We start from the raw sequence: 25,715 nt of genomic DNA, 5'->3' as shown, positions 1-25,715 counted from the left end.
AATTAAGTACCTGTTTGCCAAGTAACTTTCTAGAAATGAAGGCAGACAATAATATTTAGTTTCTAGAAATGAAGGCAGACAATGATATTTAGTTTCGACTTAAAGAGAGAAGTCCTGGCCCTGGCTCCTAACACCCAAGTCCAGCCCAAAAAATCACAGAGGGGAGGCAGAGAAGGCTACTAATACCTAACTGTGAAAAGTGCTATGCAGAAAGTTCTATACACATAAATGTGTGAGGCACAGAAAATCTTTATTGCCACAGGAAGCAAGTGCACTCGTCCCACCTCACCAACAGATTTAAGAGTCACAGAAACGCAGACTTCACATAATAAAGTACAACACAGACTTGGGGAGAAATGGTCCCTTGGACTATATTGGCTGTAATACTGAGGTAACCAATTGACCTTGTTCAGTGAAAATACCTCCAACACAATGAAAAAAATCAACTAATTATAACATCCAATTCATATATACAATTCAAATAAAAATATATATTATTTGCTTCAATGTATAGCAAATTTAATACATTAGTGTTTACAAAATAAAAACTGTATTCTACTGAAATTTTTCTTGTGCTTCCCCCTTATCACTAAGCTTGAAAGACCAGGAAAGTATGATACTTACGGAAACTTATTTATGGATTTAAAGATGCAGTTTGTGGGGCCATGAAAGATGGATAAATATTAGTTGGAAGATTACCGCATCTTTAAAAATTGTTGCTTATTAAAATCTACAAACTTGAACTGTAAGACACAATTAAAAAAAAACCCACAAAATTTCTCAAAATAGATTAGAATACAGGAAACGTTTCATGAAACTACTGAGATACTAACCAGTTCTATGGCTAATATTAAAAACTGAACAATCTATTTAAATCATACTCCTACTATTTCTACACAGTGAACAATACCACCACAATAATCAACCTCACGCTAGCAACGAAGTTGCAAGGTCCATAAAAAGCTTCTTCAGTGGGCTAAACACTATGGTACAATTAAAACATTTAGGTAGGGGAAAGAGCCTTTCAATAGTATAAAAGTTGTTTACTGGTGTTTCTACTGTAAAGCTATTCTACATATCAAAATGAAAAAGCAATTATATATGTGACAGTGATCAGAGACTACAGTCCCGACATTTCATCCAACATTTGGCTGATGAATTTTAGTATAACAGAGTACAACTGAGTATTTTGTACACAATTATGACCTAGAGCAGAATTAAAAACAAAAAAACCCACATATTCAACTCAGTATGCTGTTGTCAGCAATATCTGGGTTTAGATGAATCTGGAGGAAGTAGGTAAAGCGGTCAAATGTCTTCTTTTAAACCAAAAGAAAAAATGTAAATTGGTAGAAATAGTATTTGGTTTTTTTAAACTATGGATTCCAATGTGAAATTCTCCTAAGTATGCAAGTACATTATTAACATTTAAGCACACCCCCATAAATATGCACACAGCCCACTAATTAGGGGGAAGAAATTAAAACATACTTTCAAGCTAAAATGAATTTTAAGAAAAAAACTGCAGACACAAATATGAAAGGTCCACAAAATTGTAAAATAAATAACAAATACAGGTGTCAACTAAATGTCCCAGAATTATGCCTGCAAATGTGGATGTAGTGATTGTCCACACTTGTTACGGTCTGGGTGGTGAGACATTCCCCAGGGAGAGCCACCTACTTTCTCAGACTCTATCTAGGACATAAAGAAGAATTTCTGGATATAAAATGGTTCTTACTCTGTAATATTCTATATTATAGCCTTTTTACTAGTCACCATCCTTATCACATTTGGGGTTAACTTATTAGCCTTAATCTATTCAACACATTCTTAAATAACAATGTTTAAGTCAAGGCTTTTACACATCAGTTCACTTGTTTCAAATACTCTGTCCAAGTAATAGCTTCCTATTCTTGTTACGATATAATGATATAATGCAATCTGAGTCGACTAAGTAAGAGATTTGCTACTCTAGTGCCCATTTTTAAACTTACTTTAGTATTTATTAATTGCATAAATGTGCCTGATTAAGCCAGCAAAAGTGACATTTTACTACTAAAAAAGACACATTTCCTATTAAAATCAGTTTTATCAAATATTAAATACACAATATTTTTCTTGGTTTAAATTAAGCCATTTGCTTTCCATTTTTCCAAAGTCACTGCAACCTTGCCAATAACTACATCACTTGAACTTTCTTTACGACTGCAAAGATCTAAACTCTAACAAATAATAATATCTATGCTAAATACACTTAAAAGTAGACAGTGAAATTTCAAGTAAAATAAACTGTATCCACATCTATTGGACCAAACAGGTCTCCACATCTAGCTTTTACTTCTATAAATTACACAAATACATTGTACATTCTTAAATAATGAATGCTTACAATATTAATTTGTAAGCTTTTCCACGTAAAATGACTTACACAGGAATGTGAATGGATCAATATTTCTGTTACAGATTGCAACATTCTCTCAATTTTCTCTTTTGTGGCTGTTGTTTTGTCTTCCTGGTTTCCACAGACTACTGTATCAATCCTTATGCTTTGGCTATGAAATCTGTTTGAGCTGAATGAGGCAACGTTGGTTATTAAGGCTTATTTCTATGATGGAGCATTATCCTTAAACTGAATGCCATTTCCAGAGAACAGTGGGAGAATCACAGCTATCTTGAATCTTCAGGCTCTGTTTTGATGACTTTCTTTTCTAAAGTAAAAGCTGAGTGAGGGTAGTCTTTTAAAATCCCAAGACTCTCTGCATAAAAATGGAAACAGGGTGTGTCGATACTTTAAATCAATGGATCACAAAAAACAAATTCAAACATATGAAACAAATCCCCAAAATCCACAGCAAACAGTATCAACTATTCGTAATTCAGCAATTCCATAAAAACATTTTATGTTTATAGAGTTTGTGATTAAGAGCTTCGATTCTGGATTTAAATTCCATCTCTGCCAATTACTAGCTGTGTACATCTCCAAGCAACGTACACACCTCTCTAAGCCTTAGTATCTGTCTTCATCTGTAATATGGGGATAGTATCTATATAGGGCGGCATGAGAGTTAAACGATGAAAGGCACAAAAAAGCATTTAACAAATAGACCATATTTTTATTAAACATTTGGTTCAACATGATAAAATATATGCGAAATAAAATGGGTCACACGTATACAAAGTTACTGGCTAAAATATTTAATCACTATCAATGAAAAAAAGAGACAAAAAAAATCTTCCACATTTCAACATAGAACTATCTTTAAAAGTATCTCCAGCCATGACACATGATAGAAGAACGAAGACTACTTTCATAAGGAACCATTTCCTAGAGTCAGGTGTGTGCAGTTATTTCAACCTCACAAAAACACCAGAGAATGACAGCATAGAGCATTGATAGGAAGCACTAGCACTAAAAGACAAATATATATGCACACACTTTGAAAAGGATTCTAGAAATGTAACCAATACGAATAGCTGATCCGAAATTAGGCAGTTCAATTTATGAATTTACTCTCTCTATGAAAAAGTAGATTTTAAATTTAGCAAGAGTATAAAAACAGTAGCTACCATTTACTGAATTCCTATCAGCCAGGCAATTCTATATATATATGCTATCAACCAGACAATTCTATATATATGCTACCTGTAGAACACTCATTAACTCCATGCGGTAGAAATGATACTTGTTTTACAGATGAAGCAACGGACTTCAAGAGAAGTTACTTTAACTCAAAGGCTGAGTGATACTACATATTTTCAAATGGTGTTGTTCTCTAATACTGTGTCTAACTCACTTTTTCTTGGGTGAAAATAGGTAAACATCTAACAGTAATAAGGAATAACTTTTCCTTTATGGAGTTCAGTTTACTTCTGAAATATAAATATCACCCCCAAAATGCATCTGTAAGAAAAGTTTAGACTTGGTGTACAGGGTTTTCTTAGTATGAAAAGAAACATGTAATCCCTCAATTTCACATTATGAAAGGCTGGAAAAAGGTAATTACATAAATCAGCCATGTATTATTTGGTTTTAAATCTTGTATAAAAGTAACCATTCGTGTAATAGCTAATCAAAATAGTATCAACCTTCATAAGCTTCTGTCAATTCTTTGGAATACCATTTTCTTTTAAAAAAAAATTTTTTTTTTCAACGTTTATTTTATTTTTGGGACAGAGAGAGACAGAGCATGAACGGGGGAGGGGCAAGAGAGAGAGGGAGACACAGAATCGGAAACAGGCTCCAGACTCCGAGCCATCAGCCCAGAGCCCGACGCGGGGCTCGAACTCACGGACCGCGAGATCGTGACCTGGCTGAAGTCGGACGCTTAACCGACTGCGCCACCCAGGCGCCCCTGGAATACCATTTTCTAAAAAAGATTGGCTAATGGGGCACCTGAGTGGCTCAGCCAGTTAAGACCCTGACTCGGGGTCAAGCATCCCAAGTCAAGCATCCCAGGGTCATGAATTCAAGCCTACTTTATACAAACAAACAAAAGACTTGCTATTATTCGAGCAATCTATTATTTCCAAAAGGAGAAAAACTGACTAGTAACATTGTTAGTAAATGACCTTTTTTTTTTTTTTTTGGCGGGGGGGGGGGGGGCGGGTAGGGAATGACAGTGGAGGGCAGGAAAACAGAATTTAAAGATATTTTATTCCAGTGTTACTCTAATAATATCCCATATTCTTACCTGACTGGGACTTTGCCTCACTGGGATAAAGTCTACTCAGCTCTCCATCCACCACAAAATGATGGGGTTGTCTGTTCTGTAAATTAGGCATTCGGAGATTCAAAGGTCTTTCTCCTAATGAAAAGGGGGAAAAAAGCAACATGAACAATACTAAAAACACTTTGTGGTTTTTCTTAAAAATAAGTTTTCACAAATTGCCTGAACACTCCTTAGGAAAGAAGTAAGGAAGGCCAACAGGCACTGAACAATTTGAATAAGAGTTAGAGAAATATCTTAAATGATAACTTAAGAGGGAAATGGCAATTCATGCTAGTTCCAAGGTTTATGAATCTGCCGGGACATTAAGACTGAAACATGAACTAAACAAAAGACTGGGATTTCCAGTAAGCACTCCAGCTTTAGCATGTAATACATCCCCCGAGTAAGGCATTTTCTTAGCAGCGCAACCATTTTATTTACCAAGACATGTCATTCACTATATAATAACACTAGAGACAGAGAAGGCTTCAAGCAACTTCCTGTTAACAACAAAGTCTATGGTAAATCCATGAAGACAGAATTAGCACAGATATGGTAATAACGCTTAATGCACCAAATCCTATTCTCTGTCATAATCCTAAATCCATCACACAGAGCTGACTGCTACCCCACAGTGCACTGTCCTGGTTTCACAAATTAAGAGTCACCAAATCTTTCATTAATTTTGCTTTTGCTTCTTAACCCTTTTGAGTCTTAACTGTCAAGGATGACTTAGAGAAGTTAAACAAGACCTCAACTATAAAGTTTCCATAATATTTTAAAAAGGAAGAATGTTCTTCTCCTCCAGTACTCTGAAATCAGCTGACATATTTTACTCTACATTTGGCGAATGCTTATTAAGATGGTATTGTTACTGGGGCACCTGGGTGGCTCAGTTGTTAAGCATCTGACTTTGGCTCTGGTCATGATCTCACAGTTCTGAGTTCAAGCCCCTCTTCGGGTGAAGCCCATTTCTCTTTCTTTCTCTGCCCTTCCTGGGATTCTCTTTTTGCCCCCTCACTCACTTGCGCCCTCTCTCTCTCTCTCTCTCTCCAAAAAAAAAAAAAAAAACAAACACCAAAAAACAAAAAACATGGTACTGTTACTTAGAAAGAAATCTAGTATTTTGACAGTAGTAACCACTCTCTAGAAAACTGTAATAATATGTGAACAAAACAAAAAAGGCGGTCCTACAAAAATTATTGTTTTTCTTCAGACACATATCACTATTTGGACCTAGTTATTATCTTCCTCCACTGCAGCATAAGCTCCAAGCCAGCAGGGACTTAACTTCACCGATGCATCTTCAGTGCCCAGAAGGATGCCTGGCGGCACCCAGGAAATACTATGAGTAAATGACAATGACTTGAGATTTTCTTCATGTGTGAATACAAAAAAATGAAAATAATTTTTAAAATGATAAAAATACTCATGAATCATAGCTTTCTAAACCTAAGTGTCTAAGAGAACAATCTCCAACATACCACACAAAATATTTTCATAGGGACTGTAGGCCAATCTAAAGCCTGAGAGAATACAAAATTTCTTCAAGTCTCTCCATTTGTATACTATCTCTACAAATCTCAACTCTCGTCACAGTACTTTAGAAGCAGTTAACCATATTCCCTTAGAAACCAAATGTTATAAATTTCATAGATAAATCTGTTTTTGAAGTCTAAAAAAGTATGAAGTTGTGGTCTTTTAAAAAATGACAAACGTCTCCCATGGAATCAGTTTCTTGGGGGGAAATGATCTGTAATGTTTACATTTCCCATTCCCACTCACCCTTTACAAAATACATGGCAAATGCATGTGTCGGCTACTGTTTAGGGATAATAAGGTAAAAATCAAACATACAAACAAAAAAAACCCCCAAAATAATTACGAGTTACATTTGCAGGATGAATTCCTTCTTTTTAAAAAAGAGACAATTTACCAATTAATTTTTAGACAGAATGTATAAAATAATCTCTCTAAAATATTAAGATTTAAAAGTAGGCAAACTTTTGTTTCTCTCTGACGTGCACCTAGCAATGTGCTAGAAGCATAGGCCACTCTCGAGAGGTACCTTGTCCGTCAGAGCTGTCAGCAGCCAGGCCGTTAGGGCTGTGCTCTTCCGACGTCTGCCTGTACAGCCCCGCGGACAGTCTTCTCTCAGCATGCTGCAGTCTCTCACAGCCAGCTGGGGCGCAAAGGAACTCGATCTGCTTTGCCATCACCTTTTCAGGCTGCTAGTAAGTAAAGCAAAAATAAAATCAGTAACTAAAACATTCTACATGGTTTTAATGGTTTAAAGATGCCAATTTCAGACTCCAGCAAATATATTTAGTATTCATTAAATTAGTTCGCACTTCATGTGGTATACACATTCCATAAATATGCTTAGATGTCTATATCATCATGTTAAAACATAAAATGTTGGATTTTGTGCAAAAGAAAAAAAACCTTCCTGCTCATCCTTGAAAGAGAATTCCACTTCAGCTCAAAGGCAAAATAACCTTAGCTTTGTTTCCCAAAGTACTGAGTCCTTTAAAATATTTTTTTTAAAAAGGAACCTCAGAGCAACAGCAACATCTGCTATAATCTGCTTCTAACACACAGGGTGACATCTTGGCATTTTTTATTTTAGGATCTGGCACTACACATGCTCTGATATGATGACAGTATGTTTGGGGGAGAAAAGGTGTAAAATGGCTGTCTAGAAGAACAAGACAAATACATCTCCCACCAAAATCAAACAATGCAAATTATGCAGGAAAAACATGAGTGCCAACAAGAATCTTCACCTTGCTCGTGGAATGAGACTGCGGTATTTCCCAACCAATCGTAAAAAGACATGCTTTAAAATCACAATTAAGTTGGCTGACATACAAATTATCTCTGTGTGTGTTTTGTAAGTTTCTTCTTTATGTATTGCTTTAAGTTACTTACATGTGACACTGAAAGCACTGTATTTATGTATTTTGCTAAGCAGGTAATAATCAAAATGCAGACAGGAATCACTACCATTCCATATGAAACAGTAGCACAAGGAAGCTCCTATATAAAATTAGTTACGAAAAATCCTGATTCACAGTAGTAAAAATCAACAGGTGAAAAATATTAATTCAGAGACTGGGATAAAAGCTTATGCTATTTTTCTGAATGCACATAAACCAGATCAAAAGGAACAGTAATGTCGATTCACTCGAGCTTATTAATTGATAAAACTTCAGTAAGATTTCTAAGGAGGAAATGGAGTTTTCATCCTCTGAACAAGACAAAAACAAGAGTTGGCACTACTGAATTTGACCCAAAGCAGTCACTAGGCAGAAGATCAACAGGAATAAAACTTCCAGTGTTTTCTAAAAGGTTAAATTAGACCTTTTAACGCCTTTTAGAAATGTTAAATTAGATTTAAATTAAATGTTAATTTTCACATACAACAATAAAATAACTCAATAGCAAAAGCACCTGAAGCTACACATTAATTTAAGGATTTTTTTTACCATACATGAATTGAAATGATTTAACAATAGCTACCATGGCAATTGATGTTGTGTTGAGAACGAGTTCTAGTTTATCTCAGAGTTGTATTACACACAGCCATAGTCAACATGGCTGTTTTCCTGGTACCAAATTGAGTTTTCTTAGGTAGAGAATCTGTCTTTCTTCCTACAAAACTACAAAGAATAAATATCACTCTATCAGATTCTGCTCATAACCAAATCAAACTACATTGTTGTTGCTATCTTGTTGATACAGCTGTGGATCAGATGACATTTAAAAAACCACCAGAAAGAAATCCAATCCCTGGATGCTTAAAACTGAAGCTAGCCGAAGCAGCCATTTATTGTTCATCGACAGACATTATTAGGAAATGTTAACTGGTGGTTTACGTTACCTGTGAACTAAGAGCAGCAAGTTCTTCACTCTTAGCTTTAGCCTGCTGGAAGAGTGTCTGCACAGAATCCTGGAAATCTGGAAATCCATCCTATGGGCCAAAGCATAAGTCCTTTTTAGTTGGAGTTTGTAAATAAAATATCAGAACTGGGAAGACAGGGCCAAGTAAACAGCTTTAATCCTACAGTTCAAGTAATCATGATTAAAATTTTAATGTATAATACTTCACTTCAGACTTTTATGGTACGAACTTTATTTCTACAGCTGTAACATCAGTAAAAATACAAATGAAAAAGAGAAAAAGATTTATATGTTTATACATTTCACATAGCATTTCATCTAGTGGTTCAACTAGTAATATTCACTATCTTCATACTGGACATTCTTTTCTTTTTCTTATTTTTGGTTTGAAAACCACCACAAAAATATTTTCATGGAAATAGCATTTTCCATAGCTTAGATTTTCCGATACAATAGATTGCAGAAGTACAATTACAGCAAAGGGATGGACATTTTTATGAACATTTTTCTTTCACATCCTCTACCCAAGGGCCTTCACTGGTTAATCTTACCATAAGTTTTCTTTGCCAGCACTGGGCGGTGTTGGCTTCTTAATTTTTGCCAGTTTGCATTTTGTTATCAATATTCAAAAATTTTTATTACATTTTATCTACTGTAGTTGTGTATACATTTATTTTGTAAATTCTTCTATCACTATAAACTTCAGAAAGGCACTCTGCTTTACAGATTTGATAAATACTCAACTCTACCCTCCAGTTTTTCTAAAGCTTTATCTTGTTTGCTTTGTTTTTTAAATTTAACTCTCTAGTCCATCAGGATTTTATTTTGTTATATGTAATGTTGTAAAGAACCAATGTAAATTTCCTTCGAAGTGCTACCCAATAATCCCGACCGGAATTTCAGAATTCTTCCATGTTGACTTGTGATTTCTCCTTTAGCATTTCATATAAGAGGCAATGGGGATTTGAATTCTCAACACCTGCACTCAAGTTCCAATTCTACCACTTAACACTGGATGAGTAATTTAATCTTTCAGAAGGTTAGTTTCCTCATATGAAAAATAAAGATAAGAGCAACTATCTGTTAGGGTTGTTGTGAGGAGCAAATGAGATACTGCCTTCAGCATGTAATCACTGCTAAATAAGTGTATCAATGCATACTTAATTCTTACATAAAACAGAGCCTACCTCGGGCACTCTACTCCTGGACAATATACCAACTTACATTATTACCACTGTCCACTTTATGTATATATAAAAGTGTCAATCTACTACTTTTCTCAGTTATTTTGTGGGTTTTTTGGTAATTTATTGCTCCACATGAAATTGTTATCTACAAATATCATGACAGCATGGTTTTAGTAACCTTACTAAAAACTACTAAAGGACTCTTCACAGAAATGGTCATTGACTTCCAAAACATTTCTCCCCTTGTTTCATGAACTATATATTTGTGTAACAAAGGGTAAATCATTAAAAACCAAAGTTCTTATAATAACAGCAGAAAGAGATGTGATAATAACAAAATATTTTATCTTATTTGAAATAAGAGATACGGATTCAAAAATTTTTCCCCAACAAGGTCTTATTTTACCACTGCAGAACTCATGTTTTCAAAGATTTCATCTACCAAACTTCTTTTCTTAAGCAGTAATTTACTATTTTAAAATTCAAAGACATGAAATGAAAGAGTCAGAAGCAAATAAATTTGACATCTTGAGATAATCTCATGTAGCTCTATGGTGGGTAAACATATAATCAACATTTTTATTTTTTAATAGTTATTTATTTATTTTGAGAGAAAGAGAGAGAATGTGAGCAGGGCAGGGGCCCAGGTAGAGAGACAGAGAGAAAGAGAGAGAGAGAGAGAGAGACAGAGACAGAGAGGGAATGCCAAGCAGGCTCCACACTCTGCGTGGAGCCCAATGTGGGGCTCAATCTCACAACTGTGAGACCATGACTTGAGCCAAAATCAAGAGTAGGACGCTTAACCGACGAGCCACCCAGGCACCGTAGAATTTTTTTAGTATTGAAAAAAGCTTCCTGTCTAGGCCCCTACAAGACCAAAGACACTTGGCTCAGAAGAATGTATGGAATATAATCATTAACGGAGCCAGAATGAACTTTATGCAAGTGTATATAATCTAAGTCTAAATCAAAAGTACACTTTTTTAGCCATTCAGTTTTTCTCTAAGAACTTATTTAGACCTAAAAATCTAACTTTCTCTTTTTAGCGATCTCTCCTTTAAGTTCTGAAGTTCAACAAGGTAAGGTAGTAGAAGACTTGGAAAAGAGAAGCTATCATTTTCCAGGTGACTACCATGTACCACCAATTCCCAACTATCATTTGACATATATTATCTCATTTAATCCCCACCACAAACAACCCTGGGTTTCTCTCATTTTACAGCTATGGACATTGGCTTCAAAGCCTATGCTCAAACAAGAAAGTCCTAGACTTACATACTTAAGAAACTCCTAACAATAAACAGAGGCACATCTCTTGGATTTTCATAAGCTGAACGGGTTTAACCCTCTGATTTATACTGAGTTCCAAATCCAATTGTACTACTTATTTGCTGTGATACTGGACAGACCATTTCATGTTTCTGTCTACTCTGTCTACTCTGCTAACTTTAGAACCATTTTTTTTTTAACGTTTATTTATTTTTGAGGCAGAGAGACAGAGCATGAACAGGGGAGGGGCAGAGAGAGAGAGGGAGACACAGAATCTGAAACAAGCTCCAGGCTCTGAGCTGTCAGCACAGAGCCCGACGCGGGGCTCGAACTCAAGGACCGTGAGATCATGACCTGAGCTGAAGTCGGACGCTTAACCGACCGAGCCACCCAGGTGCCCCTAGAACCATTTTAAGCAAAAATTGATAAAGAACACTTAGCACAATGTTTGGCACACAGATATTACCCAACAAATGTCTGCTACTGATATTTATTAAGTTCCCTTTAAAAGCTACCGGATTATGGGGCGCCTGGGTGGCGCAGTCGGTTAAGGGGCCGACTTCAGCCAGGTCACGATCTCGCGGTCCATGAGTTCGAGCCCCGCGTCAGGCTCTGGGCTGATGGCTCAGAGCCTGGCGTCTGTTTCCGATTCTGTGTCTCCCTCTCTCTCTGCCCCTCCCCTGTTCATGCTCTGTCTCTCTCTGTCCCAAAAATAAATAAACGTTGAAAAAAAAAAATTAAAAGCTACCGGATTTAACCACAGTAAAATAGAGAACACGCTGTTAAGTGACTTACTGCATTTCTATGATATAGCATAGGCAGCTCAGAGATTACTTACATACTAGACATCTTGGGTTTTTAACACTAAAACCAGCAGGACAATATTGACCATACTGGAAGGGAACTGTTCTAGTGGAAAGAACAGTGGAAATCTGGAAATACTTGTTTGTTCATTCATACAAAATCTCTTGTTTGCATAATAGGTTCTAGACTCGGTACTCGATGCCTGGACTCCATGCCTCCTGCCCTTCTAGCAAACAGTCTAGAGAAGGCAAGGACGAAGAGATCCTGAGCACAGACGCCGTCAGGGAAGGCTTCCCAGAAGGCATGACATCTAGGCTGAGACTTGAAAGAAGAGAAGGCTCTAGGGAAAGAGAGCAGCTTATATAAAAGCCTGGAGGCAAAAAGAACAGGAGGACACACTTGAGAGGCTGGAGAATATTTAACATAGCTCAGGGAGAAACATAGCTCTCAGGGAGAAAATGAACCCGATCTGTGTTTCTGAAAGTCCAATCTGAATGTGATGGGGGCAATGTACTGGGGGGGCAAGGATGGTGGTAGGGAGACTGGTTAGAAGGCTGTGACCAAGACAGAGAATAGTGGCCTTACAACAGAGAAACACACGAATTCCTAAGATATGGCTTTGGCAACCAGGAGTTTGGTGGTAACATTCTCTAAAGTAATGAATTCAGCACCAAGAAGGAGGCTTGGGAGGGAGCAGAAGGTTGATGAATTCAGTAGGGGACAGGCTACATCTTACCTTCTGGAGACCTCTGTGCAGGTAAGTTTGAAAGGCAGGTTCACGGAGTTGTGAACTTGGGGCAAGAGTCAGGTTGGATAACCACACTAGAGAATTCCAGCTTCTCAACAAGCCCTGGGTGGGGTGTGCCCAGGCCAGAATCGCCTATATTCCGGTATTTTTAAAGGAACTCACAGAAGAAAGAGTGATCTAGTCTTCTTATGTTAAGAACTAGATGTGTGATCCCAGGTAGGAAAGTTAACTTCATTATTGTTCAATGGAGATTTAAACCATCTGCTTTATCTGCCCAGTGGAGATCTGTGGGGATTCCATGAAGTAATGCAAACAGTGACTCTTGGAAAAGCCCACATTGCTATACAAACATACAGTGGCAACACTGTCAGGATTATTCAACCATGAGAATTTGGAAAAGCTGGAAGGGGTAACTTCAAACTCTACATGTATGCGCAAGTTTTTGGGAAATGGACACTGCTCCTTCATTAATAAAGAGATGTAAAAACATGCAATAAGCAATAAACAACAATATCCAAGTAATGAGTGGTCTGTCTCTGTAATGAAGACGTTAGTCATTCTGATTTTCTCCCACAGTCTTTGATAGTTCTTTATGGAAAAATACAGGACTGAGGAGCTATCACTACATGATCTAGGTTTCAGGTACCCAAAATATGTGGCTTAGAAATAAAAGTGAGAACATTCCCAAGAAACTGGTGTCTTTCATATTATGTTTGGTGCAGGACTTTTGTTATATGTCTCTCAAGCTTTTTTCCCAAGAACCAGCTGTACCACGCTATGAGCAATTTATCTTCATGTCATATTCTTGGCTGCTGCCATTAATCACAGTGTTCCCTTACTGGTGAGACTCTGATTCTGAGCACTGAGAAAATAAAAGACACAGGGTGGGATGCTGTTCGTGACCTAATTACTCTCATCCCATTGGTCTCCACCCCCATTCCTCCTCAACTTTCCCACCAAATACCGGCAAGCTTTAAAGCCACTGCTTAGCTGTCTTTAAAACGACTTGTTCCAACAGATGTTCTCAGCCTCACACGTGCATTTTCCTTTTTTTTTTCTACTCACACTTTCTATATGAATAGCAGATTGTAATGCTTCTGTTTTTCTGATCCAGAGGGGAAGAGTCTACATCAAATTAGACCAGCTTTCTCTCAATAGCTTAGTAACAGCGTAGGTGGATGTTCTGACCCTCTTCCCTCCCCCTGCCTCCCTCTCCCACCCCCACCCCCCTGGAACTGCTAGCAGATGTTTCCTCTAAGTCTTTCTTCTTCAAAACCCCAATTCTCTGACTTTCTGGACTCTATTAACAAACTGCATTTCTTTCATGCAGTTATCTCTGATTGCTTGGCACTCCCAGCCCACACAGGATCAAGAATGCTGTCACCTCCCATCTCTCTCCCTAGTTTCCAGCAATGTCAGTGAACGAAGAAAACTTACAGATGAGATTGGAACAGTAACCACCATATCCTTCCTCTCTTCCAAGACACTACTTACGACACTGAAGGTAATGACAGGGTTTGTTCTGAGAACATGTTATGTTCTTAATGAAAAAGAAAGGCTATCAACTGAAATCTATTTTAATTAATATTTAAAAAAAATTTTTTTTAATCTTTATTTTGAGAGAGAGACACAGTGTGAGCACGGGAGGGGTAGAGAGAGGGGGAGACACAGAATCCAAGGCAGGCTCCAGGCCCTGAGCTGTCAGCCCAGAGCCCGACGCTGGGCTCGAACCCACGAACTGTGAGATCATGACCTGAGCCAAAGTCGGACACCTAACCGACTGAGCCACCCAGGTGCCCCTAATTAATATTTTTTAAAAATGAGGGAAAGATATGAGTGCCAGGGACTTTGGCTGTTGGTTTTTCACCTCCTTTAGTTGTCAAGCTGTCTTAAACACACTGTCATAGGTAGAGTATACGTAAATCAAGCTAATTTTTCTTGATTTACTCGGTTTAACCTCCTTCCAAAGACAGTGCTTTTCCTCATGCTAAGCATTTAGTTTGACAAATGGTAACGTCTTATATTTAAATACATTTTGTAATTTATGTTGTTAAATTTTCTACTCAAAACTTAATTGTTCGGATAAGCTTCCTTGAAACAGAAAATGGTAACTGCCACCCTTTCCCCTTTCTTCAAAGACTTCAGTTGCTATACACGCTTGGCTTTTCATACCAGACTAGCAGGAGAAAAGGTATAATTCTAACAGTGTTTTTATAGCCAAGGTTCATGAGCACCCAGGAAGGTAGTTCTGCTTTGCAGTTTAGGAGTCAGACCTAGATTAGGAGCCCTGGCTCTGCCACTAGATAGCAATGTGGCAACTTGAGCAGGCTCCTGAGACTTCATGGGTGTCTCCTTGGCTATACACAGAAATCATAAAGCCTCCATATAATGAGAGACAGGAAGGTTTGTGATCATGAATTTCAAATGCCTAGCAGGGACAGGCATACAATACATTCAGGAAAAAGCAGTTATTTTTCCAAGTGTCCCAGAAATTAGGTTTGGGGTTTCTGATGAAAAAGGAAAGAATAAACATAATTCATTTTTATTTTAGCTGAAAGTGGATTTACACAAAGGGTTGTATTCCAGGTGGACAAGTTATTCATCTAGCCTTGACAGGAGAAATATTCCCAAGCCTTGCTTACTAACCTACAGGGTTGAAGAGGTGCCTTCCCTAGAGGCTCCACTGAGTTACCCTAAGGCCTCCCCAAGCTAGCAACCTTTTTCCTCTGTGTCCACTTCATTATTCTAGGAATTACAGAAAGAAAGTTCAAGATCTTTATGTTGTTTTTTTTTTTTAATTTTATTTGAGAGAGAGAACATGCAAGTGGGGTAGAGGGACAGAAGGAGAGAGAGAATCTTAAGCAGGCTCCACACTCAGTGTGGGGTGGCCTGACCCGGGGCTCCATGCCATGACCCTGGATCATGACCTGAGCTGAAATCAAGAGTCAGATGCTCAACTAACTGAGCCACTCAGGCGCCCCTAAAATCTCTAGGTTTTTTAATGTCAAACTTTCCCTGTAGAAAGGAGTGCTACTTAAGGACAACAGATTATGCTGAGTACTTTTACTACAATACGTATCCTGTATTAAACAAAAACAATCAAATAAATAGCTAACTATCCTTCAAGGGGAAAAACTGGGGTGCTTGGGTGGCTCAGTCTGTTGCAAGTCTGACTCTTGATTTCAGCTCGGGTCAGGATCTCCCAGTTCCTGAGATAGAACCCAGAGCCGGGCTCCATCCTGACAGCAAGAAGCCTGCTTGGGATTCCCTTTCTCTCTCTCTCTCTCTCTCTCTGACCCTTCCCCACTCGCACTGGCTCACACTCTCAAAACTACCATTACAAAATATCTTTAGGGTGGGAGGGAGGGGAGGGTGGGTGATGGGCATTGAGGAGGGCACCGGTTGGGATGAGCACTGGGTGTTGTATGGAAACCAATTTGACAATAAATTTTATATTAAAAAAAAAATCTTTAAAAGGGAACAACTCACTACATAATAAGAGGAAAAATATCAGACAAGGATTTTAAAACTTCTAGCCAATCCTTCACAAACAGTTCAGGAAATTACATAATTCAGCAACAAGAAAACACTTTCGTTTAGTTTCGTTAGTTTATCCTAATGCACTGATAATGGCACGCAAGAAATTTTTTTTCCCTTACGTGTCTATTTGTGATGTCATTTCTATTTTATCTACTGACATTACATTTCTTTTTGTTCATTATAAAAATTATCTTTTTTAAGGGGTGTCTGGGTAGCTCAGTTGGGTGAGCGTCCAACTCTTGGTTTTGGCTCAGGTCATGGTCTCAAGGATCCTTACTTTAAGCCCTGTGTTGGGCAGGCAGGCTCTGTGCTGACAGTGCAGAACCTGCTTGGGATTCTCTCTTCCTCTCTCTCTGCCCCTCCCCTGCTCATGCACTCTTCTCCCTCTCTCTCAAGAAAAATAAATAAGCTTAAAAATTTTTTTCTTAATTATCTTTTTAAAATGAAAAGAAGTCAGCAACTTGGCATGTATGCCAATTGGTTACTGTCAAGGATTTCAGAAACATGAAAATTAAAGACTAAATTCTCATTCATATGGACCTAGTAATTAGTAATCTGCTATAATTTACAATGTGCTAAGGTTATCTTTATAGTATATTCTTTTAATAGAGAATTAGTAATTCAAATGAAATAAGAAACACTATGTTCAAAGAATTCTAAAATCTTTCTAGTTGTACTTATGAAGTCCTTGGTGTCAGTCATATATTCTGAACAAACTGTTCTCACTGTTCTCTAAAAATGCACAGGATTTTCTCCTCTGTGTCTTTGGCCATGCTAGATAGACTACCTTTGTGATGCCCCTCTACCCTCCACCCCACATCTTTACCTTCTGAAATCCTACCCTTATTTTAAAACCCAGCCCTGGGTGGCTCAGTTGGTTGGTTGAGCGTCCAACTTCAGGTCATGAACTCGCGGTTCATGGGTTCGAACCCCGCATCGGGCCCTGTGCTGAAAGCTCGGAGCCTGGAGCCTGCTTTGGATTCTGTGTCTCCCTCTCTCTCTGTTCCTCCTCCGCTCACACTCTCTCTCTTTCTCAGAAATAAATAAAGATTAAAAAATTTTTTTAAAAATAAAATAAACCAGCTCAAACAGCTATCTACTCAACAGAGCCTCCCTTAATCTCTCCTCATGCCAGAAACTCTCCCCTTCGCAGTAGCCACATAGAAAGTAGATCTAGACAAAGCATTAATACTTGATGAAAAGTCCTGTATACTATACAATACTCCTTCTGTCCCTCTACCCCACTTGCATGTTCTCTCTCTCAAATAAAATTAAAAATTGTATAGGTTTGTTACTTTTGGATCATTTGAACAATTTTTTTTGTATAGTATCTGAAGCTAACCCATCTTAAACATTACTCAAGACCTAATAAGAGGTTGATTACAAATATAAACACAACGTTTTAAATTCTTCCCTTCTTCAAGAACCACTGCTTTAGGCTAAAGTTTTTAAGAAATCAAAGATGCTTAACCATGGCCATTCATTATTTCATCTAACAGATTTTATTAAGTGCCTATTAAGTGCAAGGCACTATTATAAAATCTGAGTATAAAGTAGTGGACAGATAAGAGCTGTACTCTCATCTAATGGGGAAGACTGATAATAAAAATAAATACATAATAGTTTCAGGTACCAGTAAGTGCTATGAAAACAAACAAACCAGGAAAATGAGCCTGAATGTGATTTTGAGGTAAAGGTGCCCTTTTATTTTTTATTTTTTATTTTTTTTAATTTTTTTTTTTTTCAACATTTATTTATTTTTGGGACAGAGAGAGACAGAGCATGAACGGGGGAGGGGCAGAGAGAGAGGGAGACACAGAATCGGAAACAGGCTCCAGGCTCTGAGCCATAGGCCCAGAGCCCGACGCGGGGCTCGAACTCACGGAGTGCGAGATCGTGACCTGGCTGAAGTCGGCGCTTAACCGACTGCGCCACCCAGGCGCCCCAAGGTGCCCTTTTAGAAAGGGAAGCAGGTATGTCAGAGCAAATTCTCAGCTATGAGCTGAAGCCAGGTGAAGAGCTAAAGATCTAGGTAGGGGAACAAACAGCGAGTGATGAGGCACAAATGAGCTTGGCATGTTTCCGCAACAGAAAGTGGGTCAGTGTAGCTGGGACACAGTAAGAATGGGGAAGTGTGGTAGCAGATGAGGCCAGAGATACAGAGTTAGAGTCAGATCATAGAGGATCTTAGATGCCTCAGGAAAAAGTGTAGATTTTATTCTAGGTACAGTAGAAAGCCCTGGAAAGATTTAAGCAAGGAAGGGATTTATGTTTGTTTGTTTCTTTCTTTTTTTCTTTTGTAATTGTTTTTTTTTTTTTAATTTTTGTTATTTTTTTATTTTGACAGAGCACAAGCAGGGGAGAGGGGGACAGAGGATCGGAAGCAGTCTCTACACTGTCAGCAGTGAACCTGATGTGGGGCTCAAACTCACTAACCGTGAGATCATGATCCTAGCCAAAGTTGGATGCTCAACCGAGCCACCCAGGTGCCCCAGGATTTATGTTTTTAAAAGATAACTATGGCTTTGGTATGGCTGAAAGATTAGTCCAAACAGATGCTTAGTTAAAATGAGAGAATTTAGGATAGTCAAACATAGTTTATTTGTTTGAACTTGAAATTAAATAATGGATGGCTAAGAGAATTAATGACCCCCCTCCCCTCCCCCCCTTGTCAATCCCCTGCCCAAGAAAAAAAGGAAGGAGCTCTCTGACTTCAAATTTCTACTCTGCTTCAGACTGGCCTTTAAAAAGTATTTATTCCAAATTAAGGAACAGTGGTTTTGAAACCATTCTATAGTTCTGACAGCCCTAACAAAAGCTCGTTTTTCTTGCTCAACTCCCACCTTACCTCTTGCAAGCCTAAAATCTGAAGGGACAGCCTCAACCACAATCCTCTAAGAGGCTTAATTATAGGCAAGTCTCCATTACTTGCAGCTACTAAATTGTCATTTCTCTCAGATTGTTAATATAAATAAACCTTGGCTCCTCTAAATGTATTTGATAAGATGACTAAATGATGTAAATAAGATTATAAAAGAAATCATTTGGAGCCCCTGGGTGGTTCAGTTAGTTAAGTGTCTGACTCTTGATTGTGGCTCAGGTCATGATCTCACAGTTTGTGACTTCGAGCCCCACATTGAGCTCTGCGCTGATGGTGCAGAGACTGGTTTGGATTCTGTCTCTCCTTCTCTCTGCCCCTCCCCTGCTTGTGCTCTCTCTCTCTCAAAAAAATAGATAGATGGGGGCGCCTGGGTGGCGCAGTCGGTTAAGCGTCCGACTTCAGCCAGGTCACGATCTCGCGGTCCGGGAGTGACTGGACATCAATCTCATCATCGTTTTCTAAGAATTTCTTCAGTTTCCTAGTTCAAATTAGATACTTCAAAGCAACAAAATTCTATATTGTTTTAAAGATTCCAAAATTCACATTTTTCACTTGTTCATGGAATATCCTTTTTTTTGGTTTGAATTAGTAAATAAACATTATTAGCATGAAAATATATAATGCATAATCTTACCTCCACTTTAATTCTCTTCGGAGATAATTCATCTCTTTCTCCACATTTTGACCTGAAGAGAAAAACTTGAGAAGGTAAAAAATTTTATCCTGAAGACATCTCAATCTATAAACTTCCACCAAAACATATACCACTGGAACCTTTACACTGGAAGTAAGAGATTCATAGTGAACATGGACATAATAAAGAAGAGACTTTTTATCACTTCTAAATAAAATTAGAAAAGTACGCAGACACACTTATACACTTTAAAAGGCCACTACCTAAGAACTACCCACAAAGAAATTACTTAATAAATATGTAATGATCACATAATGAAAAAGAAAAAAAAATCAAGGAGGTTTACACTGCATGATATCCTTTTATGAATCAGTAGAAACACTTCAGGATAAAATGACCAGTGGCTCTTTAAGATGAATGCTTAAGGCTACATAAGATTAAAATACATTTTGTCTATCTATTGAAACTACAGAGGCATTTTCCCTTGACCTACAGATCCCTCTTCTGGGAAATCTCCCAAAGGTACCTACAAATATTTGAAATACTATGGCCACTTAAACTACAATAAGACATCAATTCTAAGTTATCCCTCAAAATAAAGATGTTAAAATGTAAAAAAAAAAAAAAGTATATCTCAGAACCAACAAAATACGTATGATGTTATCTATTATGGTGCTATTTATAATGATAAAAGACTAGAAATAACTCCAGTATCCATCAATAGGGGACTGGTTAAATAAATCATGGTATATCCACACAATGCAATACCATGCAGATGCAAAAAATAATGCTAGATGTGTACGTACTAACACGACAAGATCTCCAAGATATGTTAAAAGCAAGATATATGCTTGATACAAGATCTCCAAGATATGTTAAAAGCAAGATATATAGGCAGTAAATATATGCTGCCTATTGTTTTTTGGAAAAAAGGTAAAAATGAGAAAATATATTTATATTTGTTTGCAAGTGCATAAACATACACTAGAAAGCTGAAAAAAAAACCTAATAAAACCATTTACACACTGAGGAGAGGAAGAGGGTAAAAAGACAAGAACCAGAGTGCAACTTTTTTATATTACATATTCACATAGTTTTGACTTTCACATGATGTAAAAGTCTTATATATTTAAAAATATATTTAAGTTAAAAAACATATAAATGTACATACTACAAGAAATAGCTAAAAACTGTTGAAAGCAGCTGCCTCTAAGATGTGATGTGGTACTCAGAAGGGGGAAGGCGTGGAGCAGAGAAACGCTGAGTTTCATCATAAGCCCTGTGTACTGCATGACTCCCTAAATCCTGTATATGTATTGCTCTGATTAAAGCAAATCATTTAAATAAAGCAATCAGAGAGGCGCCTGGGTGGCTCAGTCAGTTAAGCATCCGACTTCGGCTCAGGCCATGACCTTGAGGTTCATGGGTTCAGTCGGGCTCTGTGCTGACAGCTCAGAGCCTGGAGCCTCCTTTGGATTCTGTGTCTCCCTCTCTCTCTCTGCTCCTCCCCCGACTCGTGCTCAGTCTCTCTCTCAAAAATAAACATTAAAAAAATTAAATTAAGCAGTCAGAAATTTTGTAGAATACAGTGAAAAAAATAAATATATCACTGAATCAGCTCTTGATTAGCTTGTTCATTTAGTCTGCAGAATTTTACTTTGTGTCAGTTTGTAAACATGTGGGATCTTTCTTTAGGCAGGGTAGCAAATGAGGCTGCTAGGAGCTAGGGGGAAATCGTGACAATGACAGCAAATGCCTACAACAGTGGTTTTTCAATCTGGAGCAGGCACCAGAATAATCTGAGATACTTGTGAAAATGTGGATTCCAAGGTTCCATCCAGAAACTGTGATTTATTAGGGCCGGGGAGGGTGCTCAGGATGTGGTTTCTGAATACACATTCAATTACTCCAATGCCAGTGGTCATTGGCATCTCCTCAGAGAAGCAGTCGCACACACAACTGATGGTGAACGAGAAGTTAGGGTCCATGTGGAACCGAAGAATACAATCAAAATGGTACTACAACCATTTTGCTTCGGGTTTAAGTGAGGATGAGATAAGAGGAATAAGATATTTATATCAAATTTTAAAGCCACACTGCTTTTCAACAAGTAAGTTTTTTATTTCAAATATTCCATATTGCACTTCCATATTTTACATGTCCATATTCCACATCATCTGGTATCTTTCAATTTTCCCTTAAATACTCATCAATGGAGTCTTTTTTATCTATTCTGCTAATCTCATTAGCTTGCAAACACCCTGCAGCAAAAGGAACCCCTTTGCTTCCTCAGAGAGTTCAACAAGTTCATATGGTAAGTGAGTATACAAAAAAGCCTACACATGCTGACTGACTAAATCCCATCCTCACACTCAAAACCAAAGCATCTGTGTGCGAAGAACGTCTAAAACCACTACCAGAACGATGCTGTAATACTAGGGAACTGCCTTTCAAAAGAAAGACAAAAGAGGATTTAAACAAAACAAGAAAAACCACTTTAGCAATGTCTGGAAAAATGTCCTACTCCCATAAAGCAATGTAAAAATATTGCCAATTAGTTAGACACTTACTTGGTGGTTCTGTAGGTATATTTGTAGGTGACTTCTCGAGAAATCTGCCTAGCCAGGGCAAATAGTTCATCTCTTCTCGTCAGCAGGGCGTTATCCTTCACACAGAGCTGAGCAGCCGCTTCATTAACAGTGAGCTGTGGATCCAAAACCAAGTTTAAAAGTTATAAACACCCTCATTTCACCAGTGTGAAAAATGCTTCACTTAAGGATATAAAAATGTCAGGTCATTATATAATGAGATAGTAATTTATAAAAATCAGGATGGGCCTTTCTTTATTCCTTATTAGTCCTAATGCCTAATTTCACAGGAAAATCACATCATCTACCATCTCTCAGGACTCAAATTAATCAAAATAGTCATCTTGGTTTTAGGTATTTATATGCTTAAAATACTTTTGTTTAGGTATGAGAATTTATAGAAAGTAAGCAAAATAAAATAAAAAGTAAAAAATGTTCTGTATCTCATTTTTATGAAAAGCCAGGGGATAGGATATGATTTGGTGATAACATTCCCCTAACTAAAAATGAGTATACATGGTCTGACCTATTTTTCAAAGTGAACGGATATGAAAATTCTTAGAAAGGAATAAAAATTAGATGACTGGAGTTAAATATTTATCAAATCACTTAGTACCAGAGTTATCACAAATTAGGGCCAAAAAGGAAAATCACTGTCTTGGAGTCAGTAATTCCCTAAAATTCATCGAATTCTACTTTTTCATCAAAGTGTTAAATAATGCCAATACAGAGTTGCTACCTGACAAAACATTCTGTAATGAAATTTAAAGTAGCAAATGTTACCTTTTAAATTCAAAACCTATTAATTTTTTCATAAATCAGAAAAAGGTTTTTTCACATAATTTTACCAACTTAAATTGATGGAGGGAACTGCGAAGAGGTATATCACACTTTTTTAAAAAGCAAGAAACATGCTGGTTCCACACATGACTGATGGCAAGATGAGAATGGGATTTGATGGCAGACAGATCTGAGAGGAGTCTTGCTCCATCACTTAGCATCTGTAGGACTTTGGGCATGTAAAATCTTCTCAGAGCCTCAGTTTTCTCAGAGGCAAAAACAGGATAATCAAAACGGGAACTACCTCAAGGGATTTTAACAAGAGGTAAATGAGGAGACACACGTGGCACAAAGTTGTTCTTAGTTCTGGTTTCCTTTCATAAAAAGGCAGGCATTTACTTTCTCCCTACCCAGGCATCCCACTTTATTCATAAAAATCATCTGCATTTAAATTTTCAAAAATAGAAGCAAAAGAAAATAAATGCAGAATGCACACCTTCCATCTACTAACATTTTAATGTATATAGTCTACTATCTGTGAACATATAAACATACACGTGAATATAGATTTGCAATTGCCTTTTCTCACATACACTACATTTTTGTACATCACATATTAAGGCAGAAAGGTGGTTTGTTTACATCAGCACGTGGCATGTAAACTGATAAATGAATTTAAGTATTCTTTATGATCTCATTTTTACTAACTAGAAATATTCCATTATAGTTAAGAGTAATATATTATTTAAATCAACCTCACTCTGAACATTAAACTCCCCAGTTTTTCATGTACTATAAAGAAAGCTGCTAAGAACATTCTTAATTGTATATCTCTGCACACATATTCAATTATTTTCTTGGAATAAATTCCTATGAATAAACTCGTAAGGCCACAAAACATACTACATTTTAAAACTTACATATTTCACCAAATTACTCTCCAGAAAAATTGCTCCAAATCATAATGCTAGCAACAATTATATGAAGATCCATTACTCAGAATTAACTAACACTGGTTATTTTATTTTAAAAGCTTTACCAATTTAATGTATTTTCAATGACATTTGATTATAATTCACATTTCTTTAACTATAAAACTGAACCTTTTTTAATGTTTTTAAGTTGTTTTAAAATCTGCTTGCTCATGGCAGTTGCCTGTTTCTTCCATTGAACTATTTTGTTTCTTATGGACTTCAGGAACTTGAGAACATTAACTCTTCATGTGCAGAGGTATTTTCCTTTTTCAGTTTATCATCAGCCTTATAATTTTTGTCTTGGGTGCTAAGCATAGAAATTCCGTTCACACCCTAATAATACATAAATGTTTTCCTGTAATTTAGTCTAACAGCTTTATTTTTTCCACTTAAGTACTGAAACCATTTAGAATATGTTATGATAGGGGAGCCTGGGTGGCTCAGTCGATTAGGCATCCGACTTCAGCTAAGGTCATGATCTCACAGTCCGTGAGTTCGAGCCCCGTGTCAGGCTCTGTGCTGAAGCTCAGAGCCTAGAGCCTGCTTCAGATTCTGTGTCTCACTCTCTCTCTGCCCCTCCCTGCTCATGCTTTGTCTCTCTCTGTCTCAAAAAAAATAAAAAACATTTTTAAAAAGAATATGTTATATGATATAAATTACATACCTTACATCCTCCTCCCCAGATTTCCACCTGTAATTTACATTGGCTTATTCTCAAATAATTTTGCTACTGACAATGTTATAATAAACCCAAGTATCCTATTTTATTTGTAATGTTTATTTATTTATTTTGAGAGAGCCAGTAAGTGAGCAGGGGAGAGGCAGAGAGAGAATCCCAAGCAGGCTCTGCACTGTTAGTGCAGAGCCCAAAGCGAGGCTTGAGCTCATAAACCACTATGAGATCAGGACCTGTGCCTAAGTCAAGAATTGGTTGCTTAACCAACTGAGCTCCGCTGGGGCACACCCTCCCCCCCAACCCCAGCCTTCCTATTTTAAATCCACAACTGAATAGGAGAGCATAATAGAAGCAATGTATTTTCAGTCTTCTCCCCTCTTCCTAAAGAATCATCAATAGACCAATTTCTTCCCTAAGTGCTTTTGAAAGGCACAGTGTTAATGGAGCTAAAAGTGAAATATACTTAAAGAATGATTTCCTAAATAAATTTACTTCAATTTTGGCTTAGTAGTAGCTACAATGACCTTGAAGTCCTTCTCAAGCTCCTTCTTATGTAGCCTGGTCTTTCCTGTATTGATAACCCTAAATTAGTATGGAGAACTTCTGATTGTCATTAAGATATTTTAGTTGACAACACTTTAGAGGCACCACCTTATGCACAACCAGAGAAAATAACCTTTCAACATAAACTGAAAACAGTATTTGGTATTCTTTCCACCATCCTATCAGGAACCAAAAAAGCAAACAAACATAACACATCCTTCGTTACTTGAATTCAGGCTTAAAAGATAAAAAAAAAAAAGTAGACTGAGCACTCCAGGATCTTAGGGAGACCTCTGGTATTAAAATTGAGGTTGCAGAAATAACTATGGCCCACTCCAAGTTACAATAAGAAGCTGACTCATCAAGGTTACCCCTCAAAAATGTATTTTCTGTCAGTGTTTTCTAGACTTCATACTAATTAATAATTAAATCAATAAATATTATGATATATTTCGAAAACTTATACAAATACTCTA

General features: G+C 37.3%; 1 protein-coding gene across 2 annotated transcripts in view; it reads right to left on the bottom strand.

Annotated features, from left to right (window-relative positions):
- Nucleotides 1–231: 231 nt before the first annotated feature.
- The window catches only part of NAB1 (NGFI-A binding protein 1), a 43,456-nt gene continuing 17,972 nt past the window's right edge, over nt 232–25,715 (bottom strand). The window contains exons 3-9 of one of the 2 annotated variants that reach the window (XM_043577322.1): nt 22,249–22,382; nt 19,679–19,730; nt 8,596–8,685; nt 6,781–6,943; nt 4,695–4,808; nt 2,432–2,759; nt 232–743 (exon numbers count right to left, since the gene is read on the bottom strand). In XM_043577322.1, the coding sequence (XP_043433257.1) occupies nt 2,671–2,759; nt 4,695–4,808; nt 6,781–6,943; nt 8,596–8,685; nt 19,679–19,730; nt 22,249–22,382 (642 nt within the window). In that variant the 3' untranslated portion in view covers nt 232–743; nt 2,432–2,670. The remainder of the gene's footprint in view (nt 744–2,431; nt 2,760–4,694; nt 4,809–6,780; nt 6,944–8,595; nt 8,686–19,678; nt 19,731–22,248; nt 22,383–25,715) is intronic. The other variant, XM_043577323.1, reaches the window with a different exon arrangement.

This window comes from Prionailurus bengalensis, chromosome C1 (assembly GCF_016509475.1).
Source record: "Prionailurus bengalensis isolate Pbe53 chromosome C1, Fcat_Pben_1.1_paternal_pri, whole genome shotgun sequence".
Classification (NCBI taxonomy): domain Eukaryota; kingdom Metazoa; phylum Chordata; class Mammalia; order Carnivora; family Felidae; genus Prionailurus; species Prionailurus bengalensis.
The sequence above is the reverse complement of the archived record's forward strand: the minus strand, read 5'-3'. Positions and strand labels throughout refer to the sequence as shown.